The sequence below is a fragment of the Mustela nivalis genome (assembly GCF_964662115.1).
Source record: "Mustela nivalis genome assembly, chromosome: 6".
NCBI classification, from domain to species: Eukaryota; Metazoa; Chordata; class Mammalia; order Carnivora; family Mustelidae; genus Mustela; species Mustela nivalis.
In genome coordinates this window covers 39,880,257-39,900,079 of record NC_139025.1, presented here as the reverse complement: position 1 = coordinate 39,900,079, position 19,823 = coordinate 39,880,257, and the positions used below count along the sequence as shown (strand labels likewise).

Sequence of the window (19,823 nt, the reverse complement as noted above, 5' to 3'; positions counted from 1 at the left end):
CTGAGGCATCACTGAGGTCTCTGAAAATTATTCTTATAGATGTAGGAGGGCTCTAACTAGGTAACAGTCAAATTCTGACTTTGATTGTAGCCATACTGTGTCCTTCCTCAAGATCCTTTTTGTATTGTATTTTGCTATTTGTGTTTGTTTTGCTGTCAACTCAAATTGTTTAGTGTTTAAAAAATCAAAGTTTTGCCAAAAGAGTTTGTGACTGTTCTAGATCCCATGGGTTCTGTGTGTACCTCACATTAGCATACTGAAACCATTCTAAGGATTGTCTTTTAAATTTTCTGTATAATGATCTTCAGTGTATATTTGATTCTATTTAATGAAGAAAACAAAGATTCACTATATATCATTATAAGAGCAGAGCTTTTTTTTTTTTTCTTAAAGATTTTATTTATTTGACAGATCACAAGCAGGCAGAGAGGCAGGCAGAGAGAAGAGGAAGCAGGCTCCCCGCTGAGCAGAGAGCCAATGGAGGGCTGGATCCTCATGACCTGAGCCAAAGGCAGAGGCTTTAACCCACTGAGCCACCCAGGTACCCCAAGAGCAGAGCTTTTTTTAAATTATTTTAGCCATTGATCTTTTAACTGCTTACTAATGAAAGTGATTTTAACTAAAAGTCTCCAAAACATTCCTAACAAAACAACTATAATGTTCAAGTGATTTGATGGTAGTAGAAGCACATAGGAAGTGACTTTAACCTGCTATTAAGTCTTCATGTATCTGATGTAAATTCAACTTTTATAATTGTCCACTTTTCTTGATGTATTTTAACAGACTTTGCTGCAATCATCCTTAACAAAATAAAAAGACAGAGGTGTTAGTATTTAATAAGGGCAACAAAATGGCTAATGTGCCTAGATCCCAGAAAGGAAGCTTGCTTGGTGTCCTTCTTCCTTAGTATTTACTTTTATGTCTGAAATCAGAATGCTTGCCTTGGTTTTTCCCTTGGTTTTGTTTTAAATATGTAAGTTGCTAGACTACATTCGCTTTAGGATTTAAGTAAATGTTTTTTTTTTTAAAAAGTCTGAGGGTGTTGAATTCTCTGTCTTCTCCTATCCCGAGGGTTTGCATTGTGCTCTGTCCTGATTTCCTCAATATTTCTAGGTTGGACTTTTTAATGACAATGTGATTATAAGGGTGTTACATAGGCATATATAAATAACCTTGTTCAAGGTCCACTCCAAGTGCCTGTCCCTAGTGTTACTGGTTCAACTTGACCTTCAGAGAGGTTTGCTGCTTCATGACCAGATGAATTTGGCATATGACAGAACTACAGTGTCAGTAAAAACTTCACCTCAGGAGGAGCAGGGCTCCAAGAAGGAAACTTCCTGGAGGGCGAGTCTCCATGTCTCCATGATTTGAGATGAGAAGGCAGTAGTGGTTTTTGAAGATCATGTAGTTGGTTCTCTAAATCTGTTGGAACTGTCTTGATATTTTAGTTTCTTAGGCTGAAAGTCAAACCCTTTTGTTCAAAAATCATTTGTTCAGGTATAAAAATTTGCTCTATGTGGAAATCATTGTACTTTTTAATCTTAGAATCTATGATTTTCTTAGACTGCAACTTGAGGTCATTTAATGAAATCGGCAGAATTCTTTTTGGCAATAGAGGAAGAGGAAAAGGGAATACAGAGGAGGGGGAGGAAATGATACATACTAAGGGCAAGAAAAAGAGGTTCTAAAGTGAGAAGGTATCAGGTTTTCTTTTTTTAAGTTAAGAGAATTCGACTTTACTGAAATTAAAAACAGAATCAATCAATTTAGGCTCCATAAACCCTTATGATTTATAGCAGTCAATATGCATCCCTGCTTGGCAGATCAGGCATCTCTGGTCTCCCTCCAGTATGTCCCTCCAAAGGCCTTATGTAATGGGAAGCAGGGGATGACCCAATGTCAATTGTCCACTGTCAGTTATAGGTTGGATGAGGAACGCAATAAAAATGAAGTTTTAGATAAGGATTGTAGGTTTCCCTTCTATTAATTGGTCCCCTGGCTTCTCTGAAGCACTGATTCTAACTTGTTTACAAGACAGAATGATCTGGAAAATTAAAAAATCTTTTATCAGGGAAGGCTCCACCGCCATCCCCAGGGAATGCCTGCACTCTCCCTTGCCCCTCAGATCCTTGGTTCAAATTCCTGAGATGGCTCCAGTTTCACTCAGTAATAGCCAAAGCCCTTCACAGCGGCCTACAAACCCCCCTATGTGATGCAGTCCCTGAGACCTCTAGGACACACCTCCTTTGCTTTGCGTCTCCCATACCGTTCTGGCTGTCCCCAGAACATGCCTGTCTCACTCAAATCCTGGGGTCTTAGGGGAACTTGCTTTACTGTTCCCTCCACTTGGATGGTTTCATTGGCCAAAGCAAGTCACATCTAACGTTAGGAGACCTGAAAGGAACAAACCAGAATATTCGTGAATAACCTTAAAAAGTGTTGGGTGCACAATATGCACTTGGATAAATAAGCCTGTGGGTGTGTCTGTGCCTGCAGAAAATGAGATTGGTCTTTATGCTCAGGGAGAGGTGGTCTTATTTTGAGCTGTGCACTCCGAGACCAGTGCCGGCCATTGAGAGGCTGGGACCACGTGGGATGATGATTCCATGTTGTAAGTGCTCATAATTATGAGAGGTCAACGTTCCTGCATCTTTGGGGATGAAGTGGAACACCTGACCTTAAGGGGGAGGTCAGATTTGCATAGACCAGAGCTGAACAGGAAGGTTTCCAAGCAGAGGAAACCGATGAGCCACGGAACGCAAAGGTAAGCCGAGGCTGGTGAGGATACCCGGTTTGCAGGGACTTCCCGCGCCCGGACCCCCGACGGGGAATGAGAGAGGGTTAAAGAGACCTTACTTAAGAAGGCCTGCTTTTCGTGTCCTTTGCTTCCTGAGAAGAGCTTTTCAGTAAGTCTGCATCAGGAATAGGGCATTGTTTATGTCAAATCAGCTTCACCCCAGGCACACGTGCTGGGGCCCCCCCACCCCTCATAGGCCACCAGCGCGGTGCTGCCCCGGACCTAACCGTCTGTCCGTCACTTGGGCTGATTGCCCAGTCGGAAGGTTTATCTGCTGCGTCCTCCCCCCGAGGATGTTCTGGAGCCGCCGGATTAGACACGGGCTGTAGAGAAGCCTTGGAGCGGCTCTGGCAGGACTGCGGCCGCGCGACCTGAGCCGAGCACCCACCCCCCCAATCCCGCCCCCGACCGGCCTCGCTATTCCGCCGCCAGCGCGGGCCGCGAGCCGGGGGCGAACTGAACTGTGGGCTCGGAGGCAAGTGCGTGGGAGCCGAGAGGCGGGGACCGCGTTAAAGGCTTTTGGAGGTTTCCTGTTTGCTGCAGCTGCGCGGCCGCTGCCCTCCGCCACCGCCACCCCCGAGCCCAGAGTCACGGAGGCCGCGGAGGGCCGGGAAGCGTCTGACGGCTCTTCATTTTTCACGTTTTAACAATGGATAGCACACTTCCTAATTAAAAAAAAAAAAAAAAAAAACACTTTCTAAAACAGCCTCCAGGGCGCCTGGGTGGCTCAGCGGGTTAAGACTCGGCCTTCGGCTCAGGTCGTGATCCCGGGGTGCTGGGATCGAACCCCGCACGGGCTCTCTGCTCAGCGGGGAGCCTGCTTCCCCCTCTCTCTGTGCCTGCTTGTGATCTCTCTGTCAAATTAAAAAAGAAAAAAAAAAATACAGACTCCAATTCATCGGCAACTCACTTCCGAGGCGACTCCCTGAAGATGTGCAATTACTCTGTGTTTTGGAGCTGCTTCGGAAGCGGTTGCCCAGGTCCGCTCATCGTGACTTTGACAATTTGGGGGTACACCTTGCGAGAGGCCTAGTTTTGTCAGGCTTCCCTCCCCACGCCCCCTCCCTTCCACTCGAAGACAGTCACCCGTGCCGGCGGTGGCCAGGACATGGGGTCACCAGTCCTACGTTTTGTCTTCGTGAAGGTGATTCTTCGGAGGAGACAGTCTCTGAATCCCAGTGGGGAGCGAAAAACAACACAAAAGCCAAACCCACCGACGTGGGCTCTGCCTGCTGCCCGGAGGGTACGCCTTCCCGCGGCGCCAGCCGCCCCGCCCTCCGTCGCCGGCTGGAATGAAATAAAGACGCCCCTGCTGTCGCTAACCCCGACACAGGCTTCAGCCGCCCCGGCCAGCGGCCTCCCCTCTGCCATCAGCTGCCCTTGGAGTCTCCGCCCTGAGACTCGTAGTCTGCCCCCGGGGAAACCGCCCGCGCGCACCGCACGCTCCCGGCCAGCACCTCCCGGCCGTGGCCGCCGTCTCCTCCGCAGGTAATGACCGCGCCTCTCCCCGGCGCTTCTGGGAGCATCGGAGTGAATTTGAGGCGGCCCACAGAACCTCTAGTTTAACTTAGACTAACTTAAATCTCTGACTTTGGTGACGATCTTTCCAATCATTTTCTTGTGATTCGGGGAAAAGACAAATCAAGTAGAAATTCTAGTGTGTGTGTATTATTGTATAAACTGAGGAATATTAATAATTAAGATATACTAGACTTACCTCCAACCATGATTTATAGCAACCTGTAAAAAAACAAAAACAAAAACAAACCTCAAGCTGGGGGGGGGGGAACCCCAGAATTTAAAAAAATTAACATATAATGTATTATTTGCCCCAGGGGTATAGGTCTGTGATTCATCAGTTTTTTTTTTTTTTTTTTTTTAAAGATTTTATTTATTTATTTGACAGAGAGAAATCACAAGTAGATGGAGAGGCAGGCAGAGAGAGAGAGGGAAGCAGGCTCCCTGCTGAGCAGAGAGCCCGATGCGGGACTCGATCCCAGGACCCTGAGATCATGACCTGAGCCGAAGGCAGCGGCCCAACCCACTGAGCCACCCAGGCGCCCTGTGATTCATCAGTTTTACACAATTCACAGCACTCCCCATAGCACAGACCCTCCCCAATATCCATCACTCAGCCACCACATGCCTCCCCCACTCCCCTCCAGCTACCCTCCGTTTGTTTCCCAAGATTAAGAGTCTCATAAAAAACAAGAATTTTTTTCACACATCTTTGGTCGTTAGCCACCTGAATTTACTTCTCAGGGAAGATCTTACCTGCTTTATTATCTTGACATAATTTCTTTCTTGCAACATGTACATAACAAAATTACCATTTTTAGGGTACAATTCAGTGCATTAAGTACATTCGCAGTGTTTTTGAACTATGGCCACCTCCCATCTCCAGAGGGCTTTCATCACCCCAAACAGAAACCTGGTATCCTGAGCAAGAACTTCCCATTGTCTCCTCCCCTCAGACCTTAGCAACTTCTATTCTACTTTATTATGTCTAGAAATTTACCTAAGCTAGATATTTTATATACATGAAATCATACACTACTTGTCTATTTGTGTGACTTATTTCACTTAGCATCATGTTTTCATGTTTCATCCATGTTCTGACATGTATCAGAATTTCATTCTTTTTTACGGATTTTTTTTTTAAAGATTTTATTTATTTATTTGACAGAGAGACAGCCAGAGAGGGAACACAAGCAGGGGAGTGGGAAAGGGAGAAGCAGGCTCCCCACTGAGCAAGGAGCCTGATGTGGGGCTCAATCCTAGAACCCTGGGATCATGATCTGAGCCAAAGGCGGACACTTAACAACTGAGCCACCCAGGCACCCCTCTCTTTTATGGCTATTATTCCTACAATGTGTATACACAGTTTAACCATTTATACATTGGTGGACAGGTTTTCTTTTTTTCTCTTCTTTTAGCTATTGTGAATAATGCTGCTATGAGCATAGGTGTACAAATTTGAATCCACGTTCTCAATTCTTTCAGGTATGTATCTAGAAGTAGAATTGCTCAGTCATATTGTAACTCTGTGTCCAACTTATTGAGGAGCTGAAAGATGGTTTCCCATAGCAGCTGCACAATGTTACATCCCTACCAGCAATGTACGAGGGTTCCAGCTCTCCACACCCTCATCAGCACTTGTTTCTTTGTTTGCGTAACAGCTGTCCTGATGGGTGTACATTTCCCTGATGGCAAGTGATGGTGAACATTTTTCTCTGTGCTAGCTACCTGTGTATTTTTTTTGGAGAAGTGTCTAGTTTAACCTTTGCCCATTGTTTAACTGGGTTGTTTGGCTGTATTGGTGTGTTGAGTTGTAGGAATTCTTTATGTATTCTGGATATTAATTTCTTATGAGATAGGCGATTTGCAAATATTTCTTCCCATTCTGTGATGGTGTCTTTTGATACGCAGTTTTTAATTTTGAGAAGCCTGATTTACTTTTTCTTTTATTGCCTGTGCTTTTGGTGACATACCTAGGAAATCATTTCCTGACCCAAGGCCATGAAGATTTTCAACTGTTTTATTCTAAGGGCTGTATAGTTACTAAATTTAGGTCTTTGATCCATTTTTAGTTAATTTTTATATATGGCATAAGATAAGGGTCCAAATTCATCCTTTTGCATATGGACCTCCAGTTTTCCCAAAACCATTTGTTTAAAAGATTACTCAGCTATCAAAAATATGGAGTCTTGCTAGTTGCAACGACATGGATGGAAATAGAGGGTATTGTGCTAAGCAAAATAAGTGAGAGAAAGACAAATACCGTATGATTTCACTCATATGTGGAATTTAAGAAACAAAACACATGAACATATGGGAAGGGAAGGAAAAAGAAAATAAGATAAAAACAGAGAGGAGGGCAAACCATAAATGACTCTTAACTATAGGAAACAAACTGAGGGTTGCTGGAAGGGAGGAGGATGGGGGCTGGGGTAACTGGGTGATGGGCATTAAAGAGGGCAGGGGATGTGAAGAGCACTGGGTGTTATACACAACTAATCAATCATTGAACACTACATCAAAAACTAATGATGTATTATATGTTGGCTAATTGAATGTAATGAAAAGAAAAAAAAAATGCATTAGCTTTTCCCTAGAGGGAAACAGCACAAAGTGTCATCAGTTACTGTACCAAGTGCAGGAAATCTCTGTGATAATCTACTCTTGAGTCCTCGCCTTCAGTAGCTACCATACTAACTGGTGAATTTAACCAACAACTGGCAAGAGTATGTGGGCAAACAGTGGCATCACTCTTTGTTGTAGCGACAATACCGTTCTCTGAACCGACCAAGACTTCGTCGCAAACACTGCACTTCTCCACCTCTGAATACTTCAGTGTGTGTTTCCTGAGAACGAGAACATTTTCTTACAGAATCGCAGGCCAGTTCTCTCCACCAGTTAATATCACATTCATAAAATACAGTTCTCTAACCCACAGTCTACATTTGAATTTCATCACTTAACCCAAAATGTCTTTCTAGCTCTTCCCACCCCAGGGCTCAACCTGGGATCCTGCATGGCCGTCCGTAGTCTTGTTGCTTTCACATCCTCACTGCGGAACGGTGCCTCAGCCTGCCTTTGTCTTGAGTGACTTTGCCACTTTTGAGGAATAGAAGACAGTTGTTCTGAGAATATCCCTCAACTTGGGTTTTTCTGGTGTTTTCTCATTACTAGGTTTAGAAGTTATCTTTGATCACTCAGTTAAGGTGGTATCTGTTGGTTTTCTCCGCTGTGAAGGTCACGACTTTCCCTTTGTAATAAATGTGTAATCGGTGGGGAGATTATCTGAGACCATGTAAATAGTCTATTCCTCATCTAACTCTGCCCACCAGTTTTAGCATCAACTGATTTTATAACTCCATACTTTGTATATTTTACCATGAGGAAAGGCTTTCCTTTTTCTTTCTTTTAGCTTTTTAAAAATTCATACTCGGGGCGCCTGGATGGCTCAGTGGGTTAAAGCATCTGACTTCGGCTCAGGTCATGATTCCGAGGTCCTGGGATGGAGCCCCGCATCAGGTTCTCTGCTCAACAGGGAGCCTGCTTCCTACTCTTTCTCTCTCTGACTACTTGTGATCTCTGTCAAATGAATAAATAAAATCTTTATACTTGATCTTAGCCAAAAGGCCGAGAAGTGATAATAAATAAAATCTTTGAAAAAAAATAAAATAAAAATTCATACGTGTCCCCAGCATATTCTCACCAGATCCTCGAGTTCCTTATTGTGAGCGTCAGCCCATCATGGGCTCCTGCTCCAGTCCTGAGCTTGGCCTTCCCACCATGACGCCTGCTCCATCTCTGAGCGTCACCCTTCCCCAAGCTTAGCCCCTCACCCCACCCTGCGTTTGGTCTTGAGTCTAGATAATGTACCCTGGAGAGCTGACTGGACATTGATAATGTGTTGCTAAAAGCACTTACCTCAGAGAGCACATTACGTCATTCTTCACCTCCTTTTAAGTATTTTATTCCCTCTCTTACATCTTGTAGATTTCTACTGTTTTCCATCAGCCCTAACCATTTTAGACAGAGTTTCGTTGCTAATCTTTGTCTCACTGGCTTTTCTAAAAGTCAAAACTAGGATTTTTTTTTTCTCAAAACATGAGCCCTGATTTGACTATTTGTTTGTGCCTTATTCTAAAAAGGTAGTTTCCAGAAATATACCAATGACTCTAAGAGGAAGATTGGGGATGAGGGAAAATCCAATGGGCTAAATGTTCAAGTGTCTCATATGTTTGTATATAAAAATACATAGGCTGAAACCCTAATCTCCAACGTCCTGGTATTTGGAGGTGGGACTTTAAGAGGTGATTAGGTCACAAGGGTGGAGCCTGCAGAAGTAGGATTCATGCCCTCATGAGAAGAGGCCAGAGAGCAGGCTGGCTCTCTTTCCACCGTGTGAAGATACAGGAAGTTGGCAGTTTGCACCCCACAACAGGGCCCTCGGCAGAACCCAACCACTGTGGCACCTTGGCTTCGGACTTCCAAGCTCCACAACAGTGAGCAATGCGGTTCTGTCCTGTATCAGCCCCTCAATGTGTGGTATGTTTGTATGGCAGCCCCAACTAAGACGGGAAGTAAGAATGGCAAAAGTAAGACGAAGCCTGGAGTAAGGCTAGTATATAGAATGCGTGGCATGGAGCCTTTGCTTGGATTGGGACTTTCTAGAAGCCAGTGCAAAAGGGAAATTTATCATGACCTAGTCATCTCCATTCATCAAATAGAGGGTGATACTTTTTAAATTCTCTATACCAAAGTCAAATTCAGTTGCTCAGAAGACAGTGGTTCCTGAAATGTGGTATATGCAGAATACACAGTGCAGGGTGCTGGGTGCTGTGTGTGCTTTCCTTACATGCCTGTGAGACTTGCGGGAGACTGGAGGCTGGAGACTTGAGGAGCCTCTGCTGCTCTCTAGAGCCCTTTCTTGTCAACTTTCTCAGACACTCTCTCCTGAGAACCCTGGAGCCTGAGCTCCCCCACCCCAAACTCTGCCCAATGAGAAGGGATCACCAGGCTCCACCCCATTCCCCCTCTGTGTGAGGAAGCCTCTTCCCAGGCAACGAGCTGGTGTTCTCGGGCTCATGTTTTATGTTTCTCTTCCTCAGGGATCCCCATGGCTTACCGCCCGATTGTCCAATGTCCTGAAAACCTTTGTTGCGTATATTTTGTCAATGTCCTTAATTATTTCATGTGGAACGATAAATCTGGTCCCCAATACTCCATCTTGACTAGAACCTGAAGTCCTTTGCTTCTTGGCAACCCGACACTTCAGAGTCCTAGCCTGTATGTACCAACCTGTGATCAGAACTTTCAGGAACCACTGTCTTCTGAGCAATATTTATATAAAAAATCCCAATAGAACTTCCATGACATTTTATTTCCTCTAACTGCATTCAGGCGGGATGTCCTTAGATCCACAGGGAGTTGGGAAAGGAGATTTTAAAGATAACAAGCAAATCCCTACATTGTACGCCTGAAACTAACGTAATGTTGCATGTCACTTATACATGAATTTTAAATAAAAGACGATGCAAAAGCAGTACATGCATTGTCTATGGATAGGAAATTCACAGGAGAAATATGAGCTTTCAGTGATGATGGAAATATGCTGATTTTTTTTTTTTGACAGAGATCACAAGTAGGCAGAGAAGAAGGCAGAGAGAGAGAAGGAAGCAGGCTCCCTGCTGAGCAGAGAGCTCGACGCGGGGCTCGATCCCAGGACCCTGAGATCATGACCTGAGCTGAAGGCAGAGACTTTAACCACTGAGCCACCCAGGCACCCCGGAAATATGCTGATCTGAAGCTAAAGTCAAATCTCGGCTCCAGATCTGTTCTTTCCAACTCCACCTTGTGGTGCTAGGCCTCCAATCCCTTCGACTACGTTTCTCCTTTGTCAGCAGATTTTGTTTCCTTTCTATGTTACTTAATACCGATTATAGGAGATGGACTGGAAAGCTGGAGTTAATTTTCTGTTTTCCTGACTAGACAATGACTGATACAACTACTACCCATTAAGAAAAGAACAACTTAATGGCTGCTACACAGGTGCTCTTTGTCACCTCTCAGATGGGCAAAAACAAGAAAGAATAAGATCCTGTGTTGGTCAGTGTATGAGAACAAATGAACTTATAACTCTCGAATGTAGATTAATACAGCCATGATTTCTGTGGACAATTGGCAATACATGTTTGCGATGCGTATGTGTTTGGACCAATATATTTCACTTCATGGCAAAAAAAACATGATGTTATGTTATTAGCTGGTCATGGTATTAGCTGAACCCAACGCTTATTTTCTAGAATGTGGTTATTATTGTTGGTTATCACATTATATTTGTTGGTAATGCCCATCATGTAAACATGTTTCACCCTATGTGGATGTGTATGGATATATGTAGATTTACTGAGAATACCCAATTCCCCTGTTAATCCAGAGAGAAGTAAACTATAATGAGGATAGAAAAAAGCAGTGCACCCTGGGAATAAATATCACCTAGAAATTGACAAAAAGCACCTACCGGTTGGAAGGCCATTGTTTGGCACTACATGGGAACAGTAGACCCCAAGCTAGATCTACCCCACCCTGGGACTGCTGCTCCCTGGCCAACCAGAAATACAACAGTCAGGCAGTTGGACTTTTCAGCCCACAGCCCCTCTGGAGAACAAGGAGGTGACCCATAGTCTGGGTATAGTGGCCTGTGTGCTCAGAGATCCCAGTCCAGTAAGCCACATGAGACCACGGAGCTGGGTGAGGAAGGGCAGGAAGAGAGCAGGTGCTGGCACTGGACAGTGCGTGGGCTCATCCTGACTTTCTGGTTATTTTTCATTTCAGCTTATAGTCCCAAACTCTTTTATAGCATTTATAAGTTCGGGTGGTGGTTGTGGAAGAGTCCACATGTTCCCAGGCATAGAATTTAATTTTAGCTAGACCAAGCCTCAGGATTACACCATCCAACGACATCCCAGCTCCAGCCCCTGAGACGTGGACAGCTGTTGTCATTCACTTCCAGGATTCCACTACACATGAGACTCAACTTATTTCTACTGCTCTTGCTACCACCAACTGATGAACTCCTTTCCTCCAGATACCCCAGGAGAGGCTCTGATGGGCCGGCTAGTCAGCATCCGTTCTCAAGGGGCGGAGCAGGCTGGGCCCCCTCTCTGGGCCAGCCCCTCCAAGCCCATGGCCAGCCTGCGAGTTAGAGGCCTTCCACTCGGTGCCAACCCCTGACACAGGGCAGCAGAGTCACGGGGGTAAGGCAAGATCTTCTGTGAGAACGGCAGGCACCCGGGAGATGACATCCAGAGTACGAGGCGAGGATTTTACATAACTTTTCCAATGGTACATGCCAGTCCCTGAGCTGATCTCTGTGGGAGAGAAAGATGGGAGAACGACTTGCTTCTTGTCATCGAGAAACAGTGATGGAGGCTGCTCACATTTATGAATGAACGGGGGGAGGGGAAGGATGCAGCATGCCGTGGGTGCGTGATGTTGGCTACCTCTGAGCACACAGGTCAATGACAATTCAGTAAGTGACAGCTGTTACTATACTAGGGAACCAGCAGATGCAACCCTATCCTGGAGCCTCCCAGGCCTCCCAGGCATGTGCTTGTGTCCCACCCTGTTCTGCGGGACCAGCAATGGCTGGGGAGCAGGCACAGCCAGTCTGTGGGGGTGCAGCTGCTTTTGCATGTGGGAGAGAACTGTACAGAGGCAGAGAGCACAGGGGCTGCCACTCTTATTCCAGAAAGCTCCTAACTCTTGCCTCAGAGCTGCGCTGAGGTGGGGGGACACTGGACAGGGCTAATGGGAGATGCTCACCTGGGACTTGAGGAAGCTTCGAGTGCATACGGTTCTGTAGTCCCCACACCCTGCCCCTGGCTTGTCAGCACGATAGCGGGCACCCTCCTTTTGTGGGCACAGCTCCGAGGTCTGTCTTGGAGTTTGTGTATTGGGATAAATTTCTGCCAGGTTTGTTGGGCCACATTCAACTTCCTCAAAGCCATAAACCACAGGAGCTGGCTGGAGGTTCCTTCTGAACAGCAAGTGCCTGTGTCTCCCTGGGTGTCCCCTGCCCTTACAGAGCCAGCCCTGTGGTTCCCCACTGGCAGGATGAAGGTTCACATGGGGGTTCCCATCTACTGCTTTGCAGGCAGGGTGAGCTCTGGGTTTCAGATGCATGCTGCCCAGGTCGGTGTGAGTTTAGTTGAATGAGTAAGAAGGAACATTTCATGGAGCACGGCAGGCACTGCTTGTAAAATCCATTTGGGTCTTACATTTAAATTGGCCAAGTATTAATGCTTTCACCACAAAAACTCAAGATCACCACATAAGCACGACTTTTGAAAAATCACCTTTGAAATAGATTTCGGCAGGTTCTCAGCCTTTGGGAAACACAGAAGCCAGCACTGTGGTCTTGGGCTGTGATGGAACTGGGAGGTTGGGGTGAGGGGGTGGGGAGGAGGGGAGGTGGGCTAGCAGCCATCCAAAGTGACTGCCCCTGGAGGCAGTTCTTCAAGGGCTGTGAATATGAATTGTATCTCTATGACTAAATTTGGCCTAATTTCTTTCTTTCTTTTTTTTTTTTTTTTAAGATTCCATTTATTTATCAGAGAGAGAGAGAGAGCGAGCACAGGCAGACAGAATGGCAGGCAGAGGCAGAGGGAGAAACAGGCTCCCCACTGAGCAAGGAGCCCGATGCGGGACTCGATCCCAGGACACTGGGATCATGACCCGAGCCGAAGGCAGCTGCCCAACGAACTGAGCCACCCAGGCGTCCCTTTCTTTCTTTTTTTTTTTTTTTTTTTTAATTTGGCCTAATTTCTAACTTGTGAGCCATGATTATTTGTTTTTTTAAATGGAGGGCAGGCAGCCTTTCCAGTTGATGCCAGCGGTTCAGATGAAGTCTCACAGGCTAGTTCAGGAACGGGGGTGGGAGAGTTGGTGTATTGGGATAAATACGGGGGGTGGGGCGCTGGTGACCGCCACGCTTCTCCTCTGGGAGCGGATGTCTGCTCCTTCCTCGTGGTTGCTCCTTCCCACGTGTCCCACCTCGCTACTCCACCTTATTTCTAAATCTTTGCCTTTCTAAATTCTTCCTAAGTCTCTCTCAGAGCAAGGAAGATGCCGGGAGAACAGGTATTCCCATAGAGCCCTCAAAGACAACCTAGTCCACAGAAAAGCTGACGGGGAGGGGTGGTAAGGAAACCTGGTCACCAAAGTAAGATTTTAAAATCCCTCAGAATGGGCTTCTTAGAAAACGCATTGGTCTGGAAAAGGCTGGAGATGCTACCTGAGACCCTTGGGGTTTGTACCTCCTTCTCCTGCTCCTGGGAAGCCCCAAAGCAGGGAGACACACTGAACACACAGCTTAGAGTCCCTTGTATTTGAGTCACAATCTGTAATTTCTTCCTCCCTCTGTCATCCAAGATGGAAGTTATTTACTAATGGCTCTTTTCTTCTCTCTTTTAGTTCCCTGGAGCGCACTCCCCAACCTCTCAGTTTGGAGCAGTCAGTCGGTCCCCTGAGCCAGGGAAAGGGCTGAGAGGAGGAAGGAGTCCCTGTCAGTCTGCCTTCCCTGGCACAGAGGCCCGTAGAAGCCAGAGACCAGCCGCGGGCATCACTCTCTTCTTTAAGATACCGAACATGCCAGGCTTAGAGGGAGATGCCCCCCAAAACGTGGCCTCTGTCTCGGGACTGCTCTGCAGGGAGCTGGGCAAAGCACATCAAACTAGCAGCACCCCATGGCTGCCGCCACCGTGTGCGGATTCTGTCAAAACAACACATGTGAGAGGCACCTCTCACTCTCACTCCGACGAACAGTTGAGGCTTAGAGAAGGTGCCTGACTTCTACCAGGGTGCTCCACTGCTAACTGGTCAAGCCAGGGCTGGAGACCGGGAAGTAAGCCTTCCGATCGAGCCTTCTAACTACTCTGTGGCCTTCCCCGGTGATCTGTTGAGTCGCTAAACCACAGACTTTGGCTTCCTTGCCTTAATCTCAATGTGGCATCTCGGAGCTACTCAGCACCAACCCCAGGAGCTCCTCCTGCCACAAGCCCCTTCCTGTTCTGAGCAGTCTCCGTTCTCCCAGAGCCCTGCGGTCAACCCCACAGTGTCGTGGAGGCCTAAAGAGAAGTGAGCTGCAGACTCCTTTGTTGCCTGGGTAAATTCCATTTCCTTTTCTATTGTCTAAGGATTCTTGGTGATGTAACATTATACCCAGTGTATTCTGCTTTCAAAAAGAAACTTCCATGGAGGCGGCAAATTTCCACTCGGGGTTCTGTGAACGATAAAGGAGATGGGGGGGAGCAGTGCACCTGGTGTCAATAATTACAGGCTTGGATGGGGAGGAAAGAAGGGAGGAGGGCAGCCCAAATGCAGCTGGGTATGCAGACGTCTGGGGAGGGTTTTGAGAGTGCTGGGGAGCCTGGGACGCTATATGCTCGCCCAGCCCCGCCTTGCCCCTCTACCTTTTCTTCTCACCTGGCCTTTCTTTTTTTGATCTGTGTTTTGTCCTCATCTCAGATCTCTTTGTCCATCTTCCCACGCCAGCTCCAGATGGCCTGTGAGGACCAAAATACAAGCGCTTGAGGCATCTCATCTCAAACAATCTGTGTTTTGCTTCTTCCTTTGGGTTCTCTAATCTGTATTCTGTGTGAGAACATGCCAGGAACACTCAAGGAATTTAATCCAGGGACCAAACTGGAGGGACTAGAGAACAGACATCACCATGTCCACGAGCGCTCACACTGGATTTCTTCAGTGACTCCTTTTCCTTTTGACCTGGAAAATGATCTAATCTCTTAGACCTGAACTGTAGCTATTTAGGCTGTAACATAAATTAATAAATATTAAATGCAAGTTAAAAAAAATCTGTCCTTCACTTGCACAGCCATACTTTAAGCACTCAGTAGCCATAAGTGGTCCGTGGCTGCCCTATTTGGACAGTGCGATATAAAAATTTCCACTACAGCAGAAAGCTCTGTGGGACAGTCCTGTCTTAGTCACCAATATTATTCTTCTAATGCTGATGACACTTCATTGGGGGCAGAACTTCGGACAGACGAGCTAAAAGATATTGCTAGTAGTGAGAGTGGGCTGCCTGGAAGACACTTTTTGGGAACCATTCAGCACTTCTTGGAGACAACTTAAAACAACGATCCCATCTTCTATCTCTTTCTGTCCAAGGAGTAATCTGAGTTTTGAGGGTGAATTAGGAGCTCCAAGAATTACCCTGGCATTAAGCGTGACACATCCAAGACATGTAACATCCTCTATCCTTGATAGCATTTGGATATTGGTTCAGTCTCCAAGGATGCTTCAGTCCTGCTGGGGTCTCCAGCATGTATGGTCCAGCATGTATGGTCCAGGGAATGTTGAAGGCATTCCCATGTCATAACTGAGAGACTTACTTCATCCAGGCTAGCAGCCCTCTCAGTCACATCCAGCTCTTTTTTTTTTTAAAAAGATTTTATTTATTTATTTGACAGAGAGAGATTACAAGTAGGCAGAGAGGCAGGCAGAGAGAGAGAGGAGGAAGCAGGCTCCCCGCTGAGCAGAGAGCCCAACGCGGGACTCGATCCCAGGACCCTGAGATCATGACCCAAGCTGAAGGCAGCAGCCTAACCCACTGAGCCACCCAGGCGCCCCCAAATCCAGCCCTTTTTAGGAGACACAGGAAACTTCTGGAAACTCGTATAGACCATTCAGTATTGAGGCTGACCGCAGACCCTTCATGGGATCCCCTGTAGCCAAAAGTTTCTCTGCTCTCTGCTTCCAAGTCAATCTATGGTTTTTATTTCCTACTCCCTCTTTTGGACTTTAGCTCAGGATTGTGGGCTCTGTGCCCCATCCACATGACCCAGAAGTCTCTAAGCTCTAGTACCCATCCTTAAATTTCTTCTTCCTCCTGCAGGTCAAACCCTTATCTCTTTTGTGGAGGAGAAAACACCAACTCTTATTATATTCTTCCTCCTTTCTATGGTTTATGCAGAGGTCAACAAACTTTCTGAAAAGGGTCAGATAGTAAGTAACGATTTTAGGCTTTGCATTCCAGTCTCTGTTGCAATCACTCAACTCTGCTGTTGTAGTGCAAAAGTAGTTATAGACAATTCATTAAGAGATGGGTGTGGTGTGACTGTTTCAATAAAACTTTATTTATAAGAGCTTTACCCCTGCAGGCCATAGCTTGCTGACCCCTGATTTATAGAATAAAGTCTAGACTCTAGGTATTCTTATCTTTGGCCCTTAACTTGGAAAAAAGAATTTAGAATTAGAAAGACAAAAATCATTCAAGTGCTTGGCTCTCACATTGGAAAGTCTGATATCTACTATAAACTTTTTTAAAAATCTGCCTTTGAGGGGCGCCTGGGTGGCTCAGTGGTTAAGCCGCTGCTTTCGGCTCAGGTCATGATCTCAGGGTCCTGGGATCGAGTCCCGCATCGGGCTCTCTGCTCAGCAGGGAGCCTGCTTCCTCCTCTCTCTCTCTGCCTGCCTCTCTGCCTACTTGTGATTTCTCTCTGTCAAATAAATAAATAAAATCTTTAAAAAAAAAAAAAAATCTGCCTTTGAACTCAAACAGCAAGAATTTTCTTCTTTCTTTCTATGGATATTAGTCCTATCCATAAAGAAAATCCCCATGGATGCTTGAATGATAAAACAAAAGATATGGGCAAAGGATCAGAAAATAGTTAAAATCAGAGTATTTCTCAGCTCCATTACAAAATGGACTAGAATTCTTATCTGTGATTGTAATGATTATTTTATAAAACGTGCCTCGTGTTCCATAAATGCCCTTTCCTTTCCATTTCTAAATATTTAGGTGTGACATTGTGATGTCATGTGGACAACAGCCAGAAGACCTGCTCTTTCCTTAAGGACCTGCACTCATCAGCTGATAGAGTTAAAATGCATTCCTTTTTTCCATTCTTTTTTTTTTTTTTTAAGATTTATTTATTGATTTTAGAAAGAGTGCAAGAGAGTCGGTGGGGGTGGGCAAACGACTCTCAAGCAGACCCCCTGCTGAGCAGGGAGCCCCAATGTGGGAGCTCCATCTCACGACCCTGAGATCACGACCTGAGCCCAAATCAAGAGCTGGATGCCTAACTGACTGAGCCACCCAGGTGTTCCCTTTTTCTGTTCTTAAAGAAATTGCAGCTTTTCCCCAAAGGAGGAATTTTGAAATTCTCAGCTTTTTCTTTAAAACCATAGAAAGCTGATGGTCCGAGCCTCTGGGAAGGAGCCATCAGCCTGCTGGTTTCGAAAGGGGAGAAAACAGTGTCCCCTGCAGGAATGCACGGCGTGTCTACTTCAGAGGAGATGACCCTGGAAATAAAGTGTAGATTTTCTAAATTCACGTTTCACACTTCCTCTGTAGGAGTTAGGACTTCTCTTGGTGACAAGTGTTAGAAACTTAACTAAACAAGGTTAGGCAAAGGGGGAATTTGTTACCCCACAACATCTACTGTTGAACGTAACTTGTGACTGGTCAGGGCTGGATCTGGGCCTCAGGAGCCACTAGGACGGAGCATCTGAGAGCTCTCCCTACGCTCTCCTATGCTCTCCCTCACCTTTCTTATCTTCTGTGTCAGACCAATTTACTCCTTGTGGGAAGCACAACAGCTGTGACCATCCCTCCTCTGCTGCCTGTGGGACGGTAAAGATTCCTTTTTTCACTTCCAGTTTTAAAAATCCCAGGACAGGACTCTGATTTTTGCCAAGGGGGCCAGGAATGCACCCAACCAATGCTGGCCGTAGCTGCCCCCATCCTAGCCTCGTGGAGGAGGAAGAGAGCAGGCTTGTGGGTCAGCATGGACACAGACCCTCTCTGTCTCAGGACAGAGCCCGCATACCAATGCTTGGTTATGCTGTCACATATAAAAATTGTTAACATGTTGACTCAAAGCTGATAGATTTGTATGCTTTCCAGGCAAACTCTGCATTTTATGTTGATATCTTAGAAATGCTGTCCCTAGGAAAGTGTTTATGAGCTGTGGGCCTTTGCTGTCTTGTGTTGTTGGTTAAGCTTTGCAGTAGAGGCGGGCCAACAAGTGTGCGATGAGCCTGCCCTTTCTGGCAGTATAATCCAGCCCCTGTCATGCTCTGTTTCTTCTTGCGGTCACTGAGTCGGCCTAATGCAGCCCCTCAGTGGCCAGCCTGGTGCTCCCTGGGGCTGAGGATCTAATGTCAGTAGGACACAATTCGATTCACATCGAGGATGGATATTAAGTCTTTTTACTCAGGGTCTTGTCAAGAAAAACAAATCGGCCTGCTCTCAAAAGTGCAGAAAATGCCCCTTCCCATAAAAGCAGTTGTCTGTGTTCACTGATACTGAAGGGCCTGTCTGTCCCCAAGCCTCTGAGGCGGTTTTGTCAAGGTCAATTCTGCTGATCTTTTTCAATGATAACCCAAAGAGGATTAAGTTAACATCTGACCTTTAAAGAGCTTTATCTTTGGGGAACCGGGCTAATTAAAAAATTAAAAGGCTGCTTTTTAAAAATATTTGGACCACAGCCTAGGGAACACATGAACACATTGCCTATATTGGCAGAAATAGCCATAGAAAATTCCAAACGGCAAGCTAGATTTATCATTACATAGATGAACAGAGTGTGGGGACTCTGGAGTCAAACAAAAGTGGGGTCCAATCTGGGTTCCGCTACCTGTTAGTTGTGTGACCTTGGAGAAGCATCTCACCTTTCCCAAGCTCTGTTATCTTATTTGTACAATAGAGAGGGATAATAATAGTAATCACCTCAGAAGGTTGTTGAGAGGATTAAATGAAATAGTACACTTAAAGCCCAGTCATTTAGGCTAGCCGTTACTATCACAGGGGATATATTTACATTTAAACATTTTGTTTAGTTACTCTCCCCATCATGTTGACAGCTGAATGGACTTTCATGACAAAGTGGCTGGTTCTCGGAGGCCAAGAACTCAGAGACACCTCTAGGTGTTTGAGATGATTCTGCTTGGAACCAGATGTCACTAGCCCTGATGCAGCAGCACCAGCATCCCCACTGCCCCTGAACTTGACCAGATACCACTGGATGGCTCTGCTACTAAAGCCATTCTGAGGAAAGAGTAACATGAGATTAGGGATGGTGATATTGCTCCCCAATGCCAGGAATAGTTCTGTCCTTTAAATTCTGTGGATACTTTTCCCTTCAAGGAGATACAGATCATTGTCAAATATTTTCATCCCAAGCAATGTTCTTGGTGTTGCTCTTCTTCTCATTGGTTTATAAAATGCCTGAAGGGATCTCTTTCATACGTCAAGAAATGCCATACAGCCATAGGGACTCTGGGATAGCCTGAAAATAAGACCAAGGACTCTTCCCGGGAGGGAGCGTCTGTCGTCCGTGGTCCCTGGCCCCTTCCTCAGAGCCTGATGCACAGACCTGGAGCTTTCAACACATCATCAACACACATGACCGGAGGGGAGCCAAGGGCTCCTTAGAGCGAGCTGCGCGAGCTCCGACCCTGCCCTAGACCTGCTTCATCAGAATCTGCA

General features: G+C 46.0%; 1 protein-coding gene across 3 annotated transcripts in view; it reads left to right on the top strand.

Moving 5' to 3' along the window:
* The first annotated feature begins 2,619 nt into the window (after nt 1-2,619).
* Nucleotides 2,620-19,823, top strand: part of LOC309866911 (uncharacterized protein) — a 42,218-nt gene continuing 25,014 nt past the window's right edge. The window contains exons 1-3 of one of the 3 annotated variants that reach the window (XM_082735008.1): nt 2,620-4,285; nt 5,734-5,800; nt 9,942-10,761. In XM_082735008.1, the coding sequence (XP_082591134.1) occupies nt 3,906-4,285; nt 5,734-5,746 (393 nt within the window). In that variant the 5' untranslated portion in view covers nt 2,620-3,905 and the 3' untranslated portion in view covers nt 5,747-5,800; nt 9,942-10,761. Of the gene's footprint in view, nt 4,286-5,733; nt 5,805-9,941; nt 10,762-19,823 lie in introns of those variants that run through there. The other 2 variants (XM_082735009.1, XM_082735007.1) reach the window with 2 other exon arrangements.